This window comes from Erpetoichthys calabaricus, chromosome 8 (assembly GCF_900747795.2).
Source record: "Erpetoichthys calabaricus chromosome 8, fErpCal1.3, whole genome shotgun sequence".
Taxonomy (NCBI): Eukaryota; Metazoa; Chordata; class Cladistia; order Polypteriformes; family Polypteridae; genus Erpetoichthys; species Erpetoichthys calabaricus.
In genome coordinates this window covers 156,508,183-156,522,026 of record NC_041401.2, presented here as the reverse complement: position 1 = coordinate 156,522,026, position 13,844 = coordinate 156,508,183, and the positions used below count along the sequence as shown (strand labels likewise).

The 13,844-nt window shown below is 36.0% G+C and overlaps 1 protein-coding gene across 3 annotated transcripts in view; it reads right to left on the bottom strand.

Moving 5' to 3' along the window:
* tmeff2a (transmembrane protein with EGF-like and two follistatin-like domains 2a) overlaps nucleotides 1-13,844 on the bottom strand; it is a 748,263-nt gene that overhangs the window by 540,936 nt on the left and 193,483 nt on the right. For all 3 annotated transcript variants that reach the window (XM_051930531.1, XM_051930530.1, XM_028807628.2), the window contains exon 3: nucleotides 13,116-13,245. In XM_051930531.1, coding sequence (XP_051786491.1) covers nucleotides 13,116-13,245 — 130 coding nt within the window. The remainder of the gene's footprint in view (nucleotides 1-13,115; nucleotides 13,246-13,844) is intronic.

Sequence of the window (13,844 nt, the reverse complement as noted above, 5' to 3'; positions counted from 1 at the left end):
TGTTATGTCAAAATATTGTGAAAGTAATTTGATTCAAAACAATATGTTTTTATATTTTTAAATAATAGTTAATTAAAAATTATTATCACATAATTGTTGTGTTTCGTGAATTATCTGTTATTTAACTTAAAATAAATTTCTTGTGTGTAGAAAGCATTATTTTCTGTTTTAAGCAAAAACAAAAAATCGTCTCAGTTTGAGGAAAAAATATTCTGGTAAGTCTATTTAATTCTATTCTTGGATATTTTTAAATTCATTTACATTATGTAAAAGTGAAAATCGTACAGCTGATTACTATTGGATAAAATTGTTTATAAATGTTTTATTAATAAAGATTTATTAACAACATTTTCACAAAATATTCTTCAAATCTTGTATTAAGAACATGTGTAAACAGATTTGCTAAAATGACACAAAATCCATAAATAAATTAAATAATCAAACTGGTAAATCTACGGTTTTCATGTCAAAATGAAAACCATACATTTCAAAAAAACCTTTAAAATCGACCCCAAACGTTACAATTTGTAAAATTTCAGGATGCCATTTTCTGTTCAACAGTAATTTCTCAGCTGAACTTCAGCAATTTCATTTATATGTGCGCCATAAGTTCAGTGCAACAGAAAATGTAAAAACAAGATTCAATTATGTAGAACTTTCTAAACTAATTTTAGAAGACAATATTGAGTGTCCTTTTCCAAATGTAGACATTGCCTTTCGTATATTTTTAACATTAATGGTCACAAACTGCTCAGCTGAGCACTCATTTTCTCGGTTGAAATATATTAAAAATCCTCTCAGACCAACTATGCATCAAGGCAGGCTGGATGCCTTATCTCTATTATGTATAGAAGCAGATGTGTTATGTAAGATTGATCATGAAGATCTAATCAAAGAGTTTTCAAGGAAAAAAAAGTTTAAGAAATTTATTAAGATAAAAACAAAATGAAGCATACAAAAATAAATATTATTTTCCTTCTTACTATAAGTATATTTTGTTTAATTTCGAATTTTCGATAATAAAATAAAATTTTATTTTCTAGTTTGTTATTTTTTTGAATTACTAGTGTAAGGGGGCACCAAAATTACTTAGTGCTTAGGGCATCTAAGGGTCTTAATCTAGCCCTAGCTGCCCATGACTGGACGCTCATTCCATCAAAAGTGAGTCTGTATGTGCGCCATACAAAAAATCTTGATTCTACTGCCTGTCCTAAAATTCTGAGCGCCTTCTTTGGGCTGAGAGTGCCCATGCCTGTCTGCTTCCACAAAACGTGCATGCATGTGTGGATTTATTTTTATACTGAGTTAGAAATGTTTCCTAAAATGCACAATATTTCCTAAATTTAGATCAGTCTAGTATCAAACCACAGTATCAAACAGCTCCAATTCTCTTGGTGAGTTCCAAAGGGGTCTCAGCACAGTTGTTTTTGTCAGCACCAGAGTGCATTTGGTGTGTTCACATCTACCTAACCTAACCAGACTACAATGGTCTTTGCTCCAGAATTTGAAAAAAAAAAGCTGCAAATGAACTAGGTGTGAAAACACCTAACCTCTACAGTATATGGCTTCTTTTAAGTAAGATAATGACAATGTTGAAGGGTAACACATTAAGACAAACCAGACACCAGTATCTCCTTGTTTGATTGATTTTTTGAGATGTGCAAGGTCCATGAACATACATGTTTCACTAGTCATTAAAGAAACAGGGGAATATATTAATTATGTGAGCTTATGTAAATGTTAGAGAAGTCTGCAGTATGAAATGCTAGTAAATTACCAAAATTTCCCAGAATAATATTTAACAGGTAAGTGTGAAAGATTCAGAACCTGAGTATGGTGTAAGAAGTGTAATTTCCATCTCTTCTTCCACAAGCCCCAAATTCTTTTGAAATTCTGGGAGTAGATTTTATAAATGTCTTTCTGAGTTTTATTTGGGCACTGGCATAATGCACAGTATTTATGTTGCTGCCTCAAAGCTCTAAGGACCTGGGATTTGTCCGAGCTAGGCTGCTGTCAGTGTGTACCTCATGAAGATTTTCTCTTAGTGAGGACATGTGGCTTCGCAAGGAAAGCTAGTCAAAGAGGTCTTATTTTAGGAGTGTGTGATAGGCCCAATGCAGACAGTAATTTCAATGCACATCTTTTTAGTAATATTATAAAGGCAAGTTTACAGGGGGATATTATAGCATCTGTAACTGCCTGAATATTAACTGTAATAACTTTGCAAACAGCAGCTCACAAGAGCAGGAGTTTTTAGAAGTAATCAGTGGCTATTTTTTAACACATTATGTTAAAACACCATGTGGGGTGAAGCTTGTCTGGATTTAGTATTTTGTAATAATCAAGATAGAATTGGGGGTGTAAAGGGGATTGATCCACTAGGGTCAAGTGACCATAATACAATACAGCTCTAAGTGTTTTGTAAGAATGCGGATGAAAAAGTTTAACTTTGGTAGGACAAATTTTGAGCAGATGCAACAAAGTCTAAGGAGGATTGACTGGGATATGCTTTTTAGTGTGGAGACAGTCAAGGAGCAGTGAAACAGGTGGTTTAAAATGTTTTGCATGTAATGCAGGACAGATACATACCTAAATATGTAATTAGTAGGAAGTAAAAAAAAAACTTCACTGTGGTTTAATAAAGAGTTAGCAAAAGAAGCTGCAAAGGAAAAAAACTACTGTATATGGCGTATATGACTAATAACTCTAATGTGAATTGTAGGGCGTATGTGGATATGAGGGAAACCATTAAGAAGGACATTAGGAAAGGCTAAAAGATAGTTGGAGGGAAATATAACAGATTCTTTCAGTATCTGAGTAGTAAAAGAACAGAAAAGGAGGTGGTCCATCAGAAATAGTAAAGGGGTATCAAAACATACATACAGTGAAATACCAGATGCTGTAACTCACATTTTTCTGAGGACTTAACATGTGAGGAAGTAGATAACCTCCCAGCGGTAAAAACTACTATTAAGGAGGTACTGAGTGATTTAGAAATTGTAAAGGGAGAAGTACTGCTTAGATTAAATAGGCTGAAATCAAACACCTCTCCAGGACCAGATAATATTTACCCTAGAGTTCTTAAGGAGGTTAGAAATTACATATATAAACTTTTGACACATATTTTTAGGGAGTCATTGTGCACTGGAGAAATTCCAAAGGACTGGAAAAAGGCAAATTATTATCCTGTTATATAAAAAGTGTGACTGGGCAGATCCAAGAAGCTATAAGCCAGTAATGGATGGAATTATTAAGGATAAGATTGGGCAACACATGGCAAGAACAGGAGTTTTACTGAAGAGCCAGCATGTGTTCAGAAGAGGGGGGTCAAAAGGGTATAAACAAAGTGGAACATGTGATATGTATTATTTATTTTGACTTTTAGAAAGAATTTGATAAGGCGCCACATGAGAGGCTGGGCATCAAACTAAAACAATGGGAGTTCAGGGTGATGTTTGTAGGTGGGTGAAAAATTGGCTCGGACACAGGAAATAGAGGCTTATGGTGCAATGCACCTTATCAGAATTGGCTGATATTAAGAGTGGTGTTCCACAGGGGTCAGTGCTAGGTCCATTACTAGTTTTAATATATATAAATGATTTAGATAGGAATATAAGTAACACGCTGGTTAAGTCTGCAGATGATACCAAGATATACAGATTGGCAGATAATCCATTGAATTATTAAAGAGGTACTTGGACAACATACAGGCTTGGGCATATTTATGGCAGATGAAATTTAATGTCAATAAATGTAAGGTATTACACATAGGAAGTAAAAATGTTAGGTTTGAATACACAATGGGAGCTCTGAAAATCGAAAACTACACCTTATGAGAAGGATTTGGGAGTCGTAGTGGACTCTACACTATCAGCTTTCACACAGTGTTCAGAAGCCATTAAGAAGTTCTACCAGAATGTTAGGTTGTATAGTATGATGTATAAAGTACAAGTCCAAGGAGATTACATTTCAGCTCCAGCTAGTGAGACATCATCTAGAGTACTGTGAACAGTTTTGGTCTAGAAAAAGGATATAGCAGTGCTAGAAAAAGTCCAAAGAAGAGTGTCTAGGCTGATTTCAGGACTATAGGGAATGAATTATGAGGAAAGATTAAAAGAGCTAGACTTTTCAGTTTAAGCAAAATAAGTTTATACAGAGACATGATTGAAGTATTTCAAAATTATGAAGGGAATTAGTACAGTGTTCTTTTAAAATGAGTTCATCAAGAACACAAGGGTAAATTTCACAAAAACATTAGGAAATTTTCTTTACACAGAAAACCACAGACACTTGGAATAAGCTACCAAGTAGAATGGTAGACAGTTGGACTTTAGGGACTTTTAAAACTAAACTCAATTTGTTTTTTGAAGAAATATCTGGATAGGTCTGCTGAGCTTTGTTGGGCTGAATGGCCTGTTCTTATCTACATTGTTCTAATGTTCTAATGATCTTTGTGGATTTCTGAGTCCTCACACATCCTAAGACAAAGCTTAATATGTACAATACTATATATTGTCAACTCTAACTTCTTGCAGCATGAAAGCATGTGTGCACTCTGATGAGCTGATAGCACATCCATTGTGGGCCTTGAATTTTTTAATGCTGCTGGTTTAAGCTCCAGCTCCTAATAAATCCTCCAATGAAGTAAGCAAGTGAAATGGATAAATATTTATTGGAATAAAATATAAAATATTTTAAAAAATAGGGTATAAATTGAATATGCCTTTCTTACAACAAATGGTAATTACCCTAGAACTAATATATTCATATTATCAAAGAATATTTATCAAAATGCCTAAATTAAAACCTAACCTTCATAATATTGAGAATTCAGTGACTTGACGTTGGGCTAAGAAACAATTTTGTAATAAAAGAAAAACAACATTCTCATTAGGCAACATGTCAAATGCATATATACTTAGCACATTAGTCTGCTCCAGTTGTCATGCCTTCCTTGTCCATTAGACAAATTTTAAGACACTATGGCCAATAGCAGTATTGCTGTTTTAATCTGCCTCTTTACTCACACTTTAGACTGCTTTCCAAGAGAGACTGTTTTAGTAGTACCACATAAAAGCAGGTAGGTTAACCCTAAATTGAAACAATAGTGATTTGGGTTTATTTGATTCACTGGTGCATAAATGTTAAACAAAGGTCAAGTCCTTGAAGAAATGAATTGGTTATTTGAGGCTACAGGCATCTCTTGTAAGGTCAAAGCATATAAATTATTACTTGCAATGGCTGTTATGCTCAGTTTTAGTATTATACACAAAATGCCAGTTAAGCATTACTTTAATTTTATTTGTAAATTTAATAACTAATATTTGGAATCTGTCTTGGAAAATGAAGCCTAATTTTTGAAAATAAAGAGACACATATTAAATATTTCAGTGTAATCTGAATGTATTATGGAAAATACCATAATATTTGAACAGAAATAGCAATATGGTGTTACAAAAAGAACTATGAAGGAAGATTAGACAAAACAGAAGAAGATACATGGAAAATGCTATAAGGAAAAGTAAACAAAATTGCAAAACTGCAAATGTAAAGTAAAATTTTGAGTTACTGTATTTAATTTCAAATTAGACTAGTTAAACACACTGTATTTTGCAAGTTGCTGTTTTTTATTTGTTTCTTTGTGTTGTCAAATAACTTCTAAGATTCAAAATGGCCAGAACATGGGGACCATTATAACACATAGGACAATGTCATGTGAATCAATGTGAGAAAAGCATTGAACATATTCCTCCCTGATAAAAGGAGGTCTGAAAGCACTGCAGAATTATCAGCTCTTGTGATCCTCTTCAGAATGGCTAAATTATTTTTTTTGATGTGTCACAGTTAGTGCAGAATTCAGCAGCAAGAATCTTAACTAGAAAAAGAAAATCTGAGCACATTTCACCAGTTTTAGCATTGTTACATTGATTACCCGTGCCATTTAGAATTGACTTTAAATACTACCAATGGTTTACAAAGCCTTAATTAATCTAGCCCCATGCTATATTTTGGAATGTCTGTCCCCTTACACTCCAAGTGGTAACTATAGGTCTTAAAATGAAGGTCTGCTTATACGGCCAACCTGAAAAGAAGTGCTGAGGGAACCTTTTGTTGTTATGCTCTTAAAATATGGGATACTTTACCAATAGAAATTCACCAGGCTAATACTGTAGAACAATTTAAAAAACTGCTAAAAACAATTATTTTAAAATGGCTCTTTTCATAGATTAATTTTAGTTGTATCCCTATTAGTCTATATGGGCAATGAATTGTCATTTTCCTCTGGGTTCTACAAGTCTGTACTAATCTGCACTATTCTCTTTTCTGGTTCTTCTGTGGTGGCAATCTGCACAAACACCACCTGATCAAGGTACCATGCTGCCCCTCCACTTATGGATTGAATGAAGTGTGTCCCAGATGTCCACATGACCATCATCATCAAATTTTTCCACGTGAAGCCTGTAAATGACGAAAAACAATTTAGACTATCTATGTTACGTAGAACACACAGTGGTGGCTGGGCGGACTTTTGGCCCTGGAACCCCTGCAGATTTTGTTTCTTTTCTGTCCTCCTGACCATCTGACCTTATCTTCTTTTTGTTACATACTCTAATATTATTGTCTAGTCTTGTCTGTTTATGTTTTATATATTAACTTCCTTTTTATTTTATCTTGTTAGGCACTTTGAGCTACATTGTTTGTATGAAAATGTGCTATATAAATAATGTTGTTGTTGTGTCACGCATGCGTACGAGATGGTCACCCTTCAGGTTCCTTCCTGGTATGTAATTCCACCGCTGCCCAAGAGGAGGCGCTGCCCTTAACTGTGTCATCTTCATTTACCTTCACAATGCAGAGAAACTGCCCAGTGAGGGCAAATAACTGCACCCCTTCTAGTCCCAGGACCATAAAATCCCAGCCACCCAGAAGGAAGCATCATTTGCTGACTGGATACCTGAAGAGATGGATCTCCTTCAAGCCCAGAGTGATAAGTGTATTTGCACCATCAAGTGTAGTTTCATTTATCATTTGTAAGTAAATGGGGAAAGTTGGGTTTGTACCACAACATTTAACTTTTGACTCATTATTATTTCGGACCAAAAAAAAACGTTATTTTTAGTCAGTTTTTGAAAGACCTATATCTGTCTCACTGTTGCCTGGCAGGAAGTAAACCAGAGTTTGTGTCCCAGGTCCTCGCTGTGTAGAGTTTGCATATTCACCTCATGTCTGCATTGGTTTCCTCTGGGTACTCTGGTTTCCTCCCATAGTCCAAAAACATGCAGGTTAGATGATCTGGCAATGCTAAATTGGCCCTTGTCTATAGTATGTGTGTGTGTTTGTTTACCTTGCGATGGATTGGCACTGTTGTCCAGGTGGCTGTTCCTGCCTTGCTTCCTGTGCTAGCTGGTATAAGCTCTAGCACGCCTCGTGAGCCTATTCAGAATTTAGCAGGACAGAAAATGACTGTCTCTATCTGTACCAGCGCATTTTAAACATTGTTTTTGTCAGTTCTGTGTGGCTGATTTTGTTTGCTTGCTTCAGCATTGGTGTTTCTACATATCAGGAGTAAATTAAAGCAGGAAGGTGTTCATTCTGACTGCACATAGTTTAATAGGCAAAATGCTCTTTCAAGCTGAAAACCTGGCTAAGGATGCGATTAAATAGTGCCATGGATAATGATTTTTTGCTGTGCAGTCTTTGACATCTTCCTTAAACAAATTTTAAAAATAGGTTTCTTAAGTACTCTTGTTTAATTGTTCATTTTTGAAAAGTGCTATGGGCAAGTTTCCAATGAATAGTGCCTAAAATATGATATAGGTGCAGTTTGTTATCTTAAAGATAGTTTAACACATTTTTAGCAGTAGCCATCATTTACATAATCTTAGAGAGATGTGGCAAGTAATAGCATGCACCCTTGACTGACAGTCACATACTCTGAAGTCCCCATTGACTCAGTTATAGCGGTCTGCAGGTTGCCATGACAAAACTAAACAGAATTGTCTTCGTCTTAAATCACAGGAGTGGGCTCCTGTATATTCCAGTGCTGACCACCAATGCAACTATAACTAGAAATACAACAAATTTAATGCAGACATAGGAATGAAGAAAAACAGGTTTTTCAAAATATGAAAAAAGATGAGAGACTTTTATGTATTGTGCTTGTTGTATCATGTCAGAATGGGGAAAGAAAGAAGACAGGACAATACTAACTCTACCTGAAAAATATTCTTACAGCCACTGGCACTGTCATGCAGCATGTTAATTGGATGTCAAAATGCAACAAGCTGACAATACTTTGAAAATCTGAAAATGTGCTGAAAAGTCATGAGGCAATGATTTAACCCATCGTCCTTTGCAATTCCCAATAGTGAAAGATGACATCCTCATGGCATTGAGATCGACCACCTGCAGTACTTAAGATTGACATGCTCTCCAACTGAAAGTCGTGTAGTGTGCTTCTGGCCAAAGCCAATTCCAGAATATTGCTAATGTGAAAAGGCAAGATCTTGTGTTTACAGTTTTCTTAAGAGGCAGAACAGAGAAGAGTATTTCAAATCAAGTACAGTAAAGTCGAACAAACAGAAAAGTTTGCTTGATGGATTTCATTAAGCTGTAAAGGATCAATTTCTGTAGTTACCGTATGAAATGAAAGCCAAAGAGCAGAATTATGGAGATGAAGAAGAGCAGGACTGAAAGGTTATAGGATAACAAAAAACACTAACAAACAATATCTTTAATTAAAAGGGGAGGAGTAAAAATGTATATATAAGAAGAATTGGTCTCTTCTTTAGCAGTGTCATGACTGACCATACAACAACTTGCAGTCACAGGCTGTGTAAAGGCTATAACAATGTGTGAATGGTGCTTCTAATGGTGGTCATGACAGCATAATAAATAAAGTGAACTCAATACATATATAGAAAACGGATGCACATAGTATACAGTATTTAAATTTAACATGCTAAGGTAAGCATTATTAGACCATAATAAACACACAGGAACATAAAACAGTTATGAGATAAGCAACATGTTCAGTTGGTAAGTGGCATAGAGCATTTTACCAGTGACTCTAGGTCTCAATTAATATATGTGTGCCTGTTAAGTTTTTAATGGTGTACAGATGCAAAGTAATTAATTATATTTTATCAAAAAGGTGACACTTTGATTTTATAGTGATTACTAAGACAATGGCCATCAGGGATAGTGGCATTGATTAATCAAGTGTATCAGAAGTACTATTTAAGTAACTGAGTACTTTTCTGTATACAATATATATTCTTGTATTTTTCTGCATTTCCTAAGGACTTGGCTTTTGCTGAAGCTCATTGCAAAAGACAAGTTTTCAAGAAAGTGTATCTTGTAGAACTGAAATTGGTAATCAGTAAGAATAATATGAAATTTGAGAAATTCCAATCTGGTTTCCGCACAGGTCATAGTACATAAACGGCACTAACACGGGTTGTAAACGACATTCTGATATCCACTGATGAAGGAAACTCCACTGTAATTATGTTGTTGGACTTAAGTGAAGCATTTAACACCACTGACCATTCTATTTTACTGCACAGGCTAGAAAATGATGTTGGGCTTACAGGTACCATGCTCGCTTGGTTTAGTTCTTATTTATCAAATCGATTCCAATATGTACAGAAATGTGCTGACAGTACTCCATCATTATACACAGAAGTTCAATATGGTGTCCCGCAGGGCTCCGTACTGTGACCTTTGTTGTTTTCATTTTACATGCTTCCACTGGGATCTCTCATTAGGAAACATAATGTTAATTTTCACTCGTATGCAGATGACACCCAGTTATACCTTTCATTTAAATCAAATGAAGTTTCTCCAATGTTGTCTTTAATTAGTTGTGTTAGTTAATTAAAGGAGTGGATGAATGAGAACTACTTGTCTTTAAACACAGATAAAACAGAGATGTTAATTGTTGGAGGGAATGACGCTGATCATAACAATATTTTGTCATCATTTAACTCAGTTGGAATCCCCACTAATTTTACTGAATCAGCCCGCAATCTAGGAGTTATCTTTGACTCTAGCATGTCATTTAAAGCGCATATTACAAAGTTGTCCAAATCATGTTTCTTCCATCTTAAAAATGTTAAGAAATTAAGGCGCTTTCTAAATAAACAGGATTCTGAGAAAATAATTCATGCATTTATCTCTAGTAGGATTGACTACTGCAATGCGGTGTTCACTGGATGTTCAAACGGTTCTCTATACAGCCTCCAGTTAATACAAAATGCAGCTGCAAGAATTATTACAAGAACAAGAAAATACGAACACATAACTCCAGTTCTTAAATCCTTACACTGGCTCCCAGTTAAGTTTAGGGCAGATTTCAAAATCCTTCTTTTAACATATAAAGCATTAAATGGCCAAGGTCTGCCTTACTTGTCGGAACTGATCATGACTTACAAACCAGAGCGCACATTAAGATCTCAAGATGCCGGTCTGCTTATGATTCCAAGGATTAATAAAATAAAAATAGGAGGTTGAGCTTTTAGTTACAGGGCCCCTAAACTGTGGAATGGTCTGCCTGCTACTATAAGAGATGCCCCTTCGGTCTCAGCTTTTAAATCCCGGCTGAAGACTCACTACTTCAGTTTAGCATACCCTGACTAGAGCTGCTGATTAACTGTACATACTGCATCTCTGTTGTTAGTCATTAGCACTAAAACATAAGTAACATGATAGTATTAATTGGATACTAACCCTCACCTATTCTGTTTCTCTTCTCGGTACTGAAATGTGGCACTTGGTGCCACGGCCCACCTGTCAAGTTGTTTTGCCTGCCTAAGGTAAAGTCATCCCTGATGGAGGATCGCAGGAATCGTGGGAAGGAGGGGTCATTTCATCAGATTGGCTGGCCCAGCGCTGTTTCAGCCATGGAATGGCCAAATGGGGGAGGCAGCTTGATGGATGAGGTCTCCAGGACTCTAAATATATCCAAATCTTCTTATGTGATATCATCTACTGTTAAATTCTGCTCCGTACTTCTAAAATTTTTATTTTTATACTGTATTGAGGATTTGTTCTGTTCTGTGTATTGTATTGTATTGTGTTAACCCCCTTCTTTTGACACCCACTGCACGCCCAACCTACCTGGAAAGGGGTCTCTCTTTGAACTGCCTTTCCTAAGGTTTCTTCCATTTTTTCCCTACTAGGTTTTTTTTGGGGAGTTTTTCCTTGTCTTCTTAGAGAGTCAAGGCTGGGGGACTGTCAAGAGGCAGGGCCAGTTAAAGCCCATTGCAGCACTTCTTGTGTGATTTTGGGCTATACAAAAATAAATTGTATTGTATTGTATTGTATTATTATCATTATTAGATGTTTATGATTTTCTGTCGTTTACACTGTTCACTCAAGTTCAGCATTTCTTTCATGTTTTTCATCAGTTATATTTAGTCCCCTTTTAAAGGTTTGCATATGTGTATGTATATGCAAAGCAATACCTGAAATGGATAATACATAAATGTCAGCAACCTATGTGTCATACTGATGTAATAACTAAAGAGCAAGGAGCATGAAGAAGTAGCTTGGAGCATTAAGACACAATTTCTGTGGCCTCCTTATTAAAAATTCAAGCACTAATATCTAAGACCAAGTTTTCTCTCTTGAAGTTTGCAACACTGTGATTGAATAGCAGTGGGGAGGGACAGGGTTTCTCCCTTAATGTTTTAAGCACTGCAACTCGGGGCTAGAGATTGATTTTTTTTTTAAATTTCTCTAAACGAAAGTCCTATACTTCTAAAAGTAATAATGCTTTGTATCATTTGATTTGTTAATTGCCACTTTCTTGCCATTATCACTGGAATATTTTCCAAATAGTACTTCAGAGAGTTTGTTCCAACTCTTCTTTAAGACAGACAACAGAAGTTGGGACACCTGTACAAATAGTTTGCTTCAGCTTGCAAGACTTAATTTACTTTAATTGCTGCAGAGCATCTATAGGTTGTAATCTATTATTTGTTCCCTGAAGAAGGCCCATTTGTAAAATTCTGAAATGTCTTTTTTTTCCTAATCTAAACTTTAAATTTAAACCTTTGGCAGTTTACTGCTTACCATTTCACCATTTAGGCTATTTACTGCATTTCAACTGATTAAATTTGAAGAAAAAACTGAGATGTGTTCTAAAACTCTTGACAGGTATATATATATATATATCATACATTGGGTCTCAATGAACGAATGAAATGGAAGAACTTTACTAAGTAATACCCTGTGATTCATTGAGAACAAAATGATGTAATAATGGTCAAAGGAAGCAATTTTTTTGAGCAGTATATATACATATATGTCATGTGGAACCCTTGCTTGGCCCGGACACCCTCAACATGAAAGGACAGTGGGGAGACAGCATACATAGGCATTACCTCCCCAGAACACTAGATGGCAGACGTCCAGGGTTGCAGCAGTGCAACAGATTCCCACAGGGCATCATGACAACTGGTGTTCTTCACCTCAGCCCTGTTGGGCTCCATGGGTGCCACCATGGGGTGCTGTGGTGACTAGCGAGCCCAAATCAGTGGGGCTCCCACCTTACCCAGAAGTGCTCCCAGGCTATGCCTATGGAACACTGGAAGTACTTCTGGGGACCACATAAAAGGAGCAGCCTGTCACAATTCCTGGAGCCAGAGTCCAGAGAAGGAAGACAAAGCTTACTAGGAGAAGTGGAGGAGGCAGTAACTGAGATAGAGAGAGAGATAGAAAAGAAGATGACAGAGACAAAATATCAAAGATAAAAAATGAAAAGCACCAGGTAAAATTTTCAACTTCCTTTCAAGATTTAAAGGCTTTGGCATAGGCACTTGCCATGATCAAAACCAAATCATAAAAATATAAGCTTTTTATACTCTCTGAACCTATTTACTGCAGCTTTCATAATATAAACAGCCCCAAAAGGTTGATCTTTCTAAATGAGCAAATGAGAAACAAGAATTACTATGGTCTATTTACACTTTGTGAAACGTACTAAGCACTGAATATGGTCCAGAAAGCTTTTCCTAGGTGAGCAATATTTTTACACTAAATATTTTCAGTTTTATATCAAAGATATTTAAATTGTTATCACCATTATAGAGAACATACAGAAAACATACCAACTGGACAGGAGCCTTCAGAAACTACCAGGACTTCAGTTTGCTGTTTACAGGCATCTTTCCGGAGGTAGCATTCATTCTGGTAGTTTTCATTGTTGGAGCCACACACTGGCACATAGTCATTGTTGCACTAAAAACAAATTAAGGAAAAGAGAGGTTTTAAGTCAAATCAACAGTCCTCTCTTCCAAACATAATCTTACATTATATGCAACAATAAAAATCAATTAAGTTTTTTTCATCTGTAGCCCATGAAAATACATTTGAAGTAAGCTAGACATTTATAGGCACATTATTAGGCATACAAACAAGTAACATTCATCCAGTTAAGTGGTCATGTGCAACCAGATCCTATCCAGTCAGCCTCATGAGCAAGACAGGAACTTAACATGGATGGAGAGCTAGTTCATATCAAATAATCTGCAATATCTACACTATTTTTTGATTCTTTAAATATTACAAAACGTTTTAGTTTTTTGTTCATTCTAAATGCTATTCATTTGTTGATTTTAAGAACACAAGTATATCTTTACCAAATCATAGGATTCCAGAGGCTAGGCTTGAACCCGCTACCAGGGCAGTTCCTAACAGTTTGGAGGCTCTACACGGTTCAGAAATGTGCAGGCCCCGGATGGGGGGGTGGTTGGGGTTGGGGGTCCAGGGGGGTTCAGGAAGGTGTTCTAATAAAACGTCCGTAAAAGTCCTTATATGACCAGTAGGCCTACATGTAT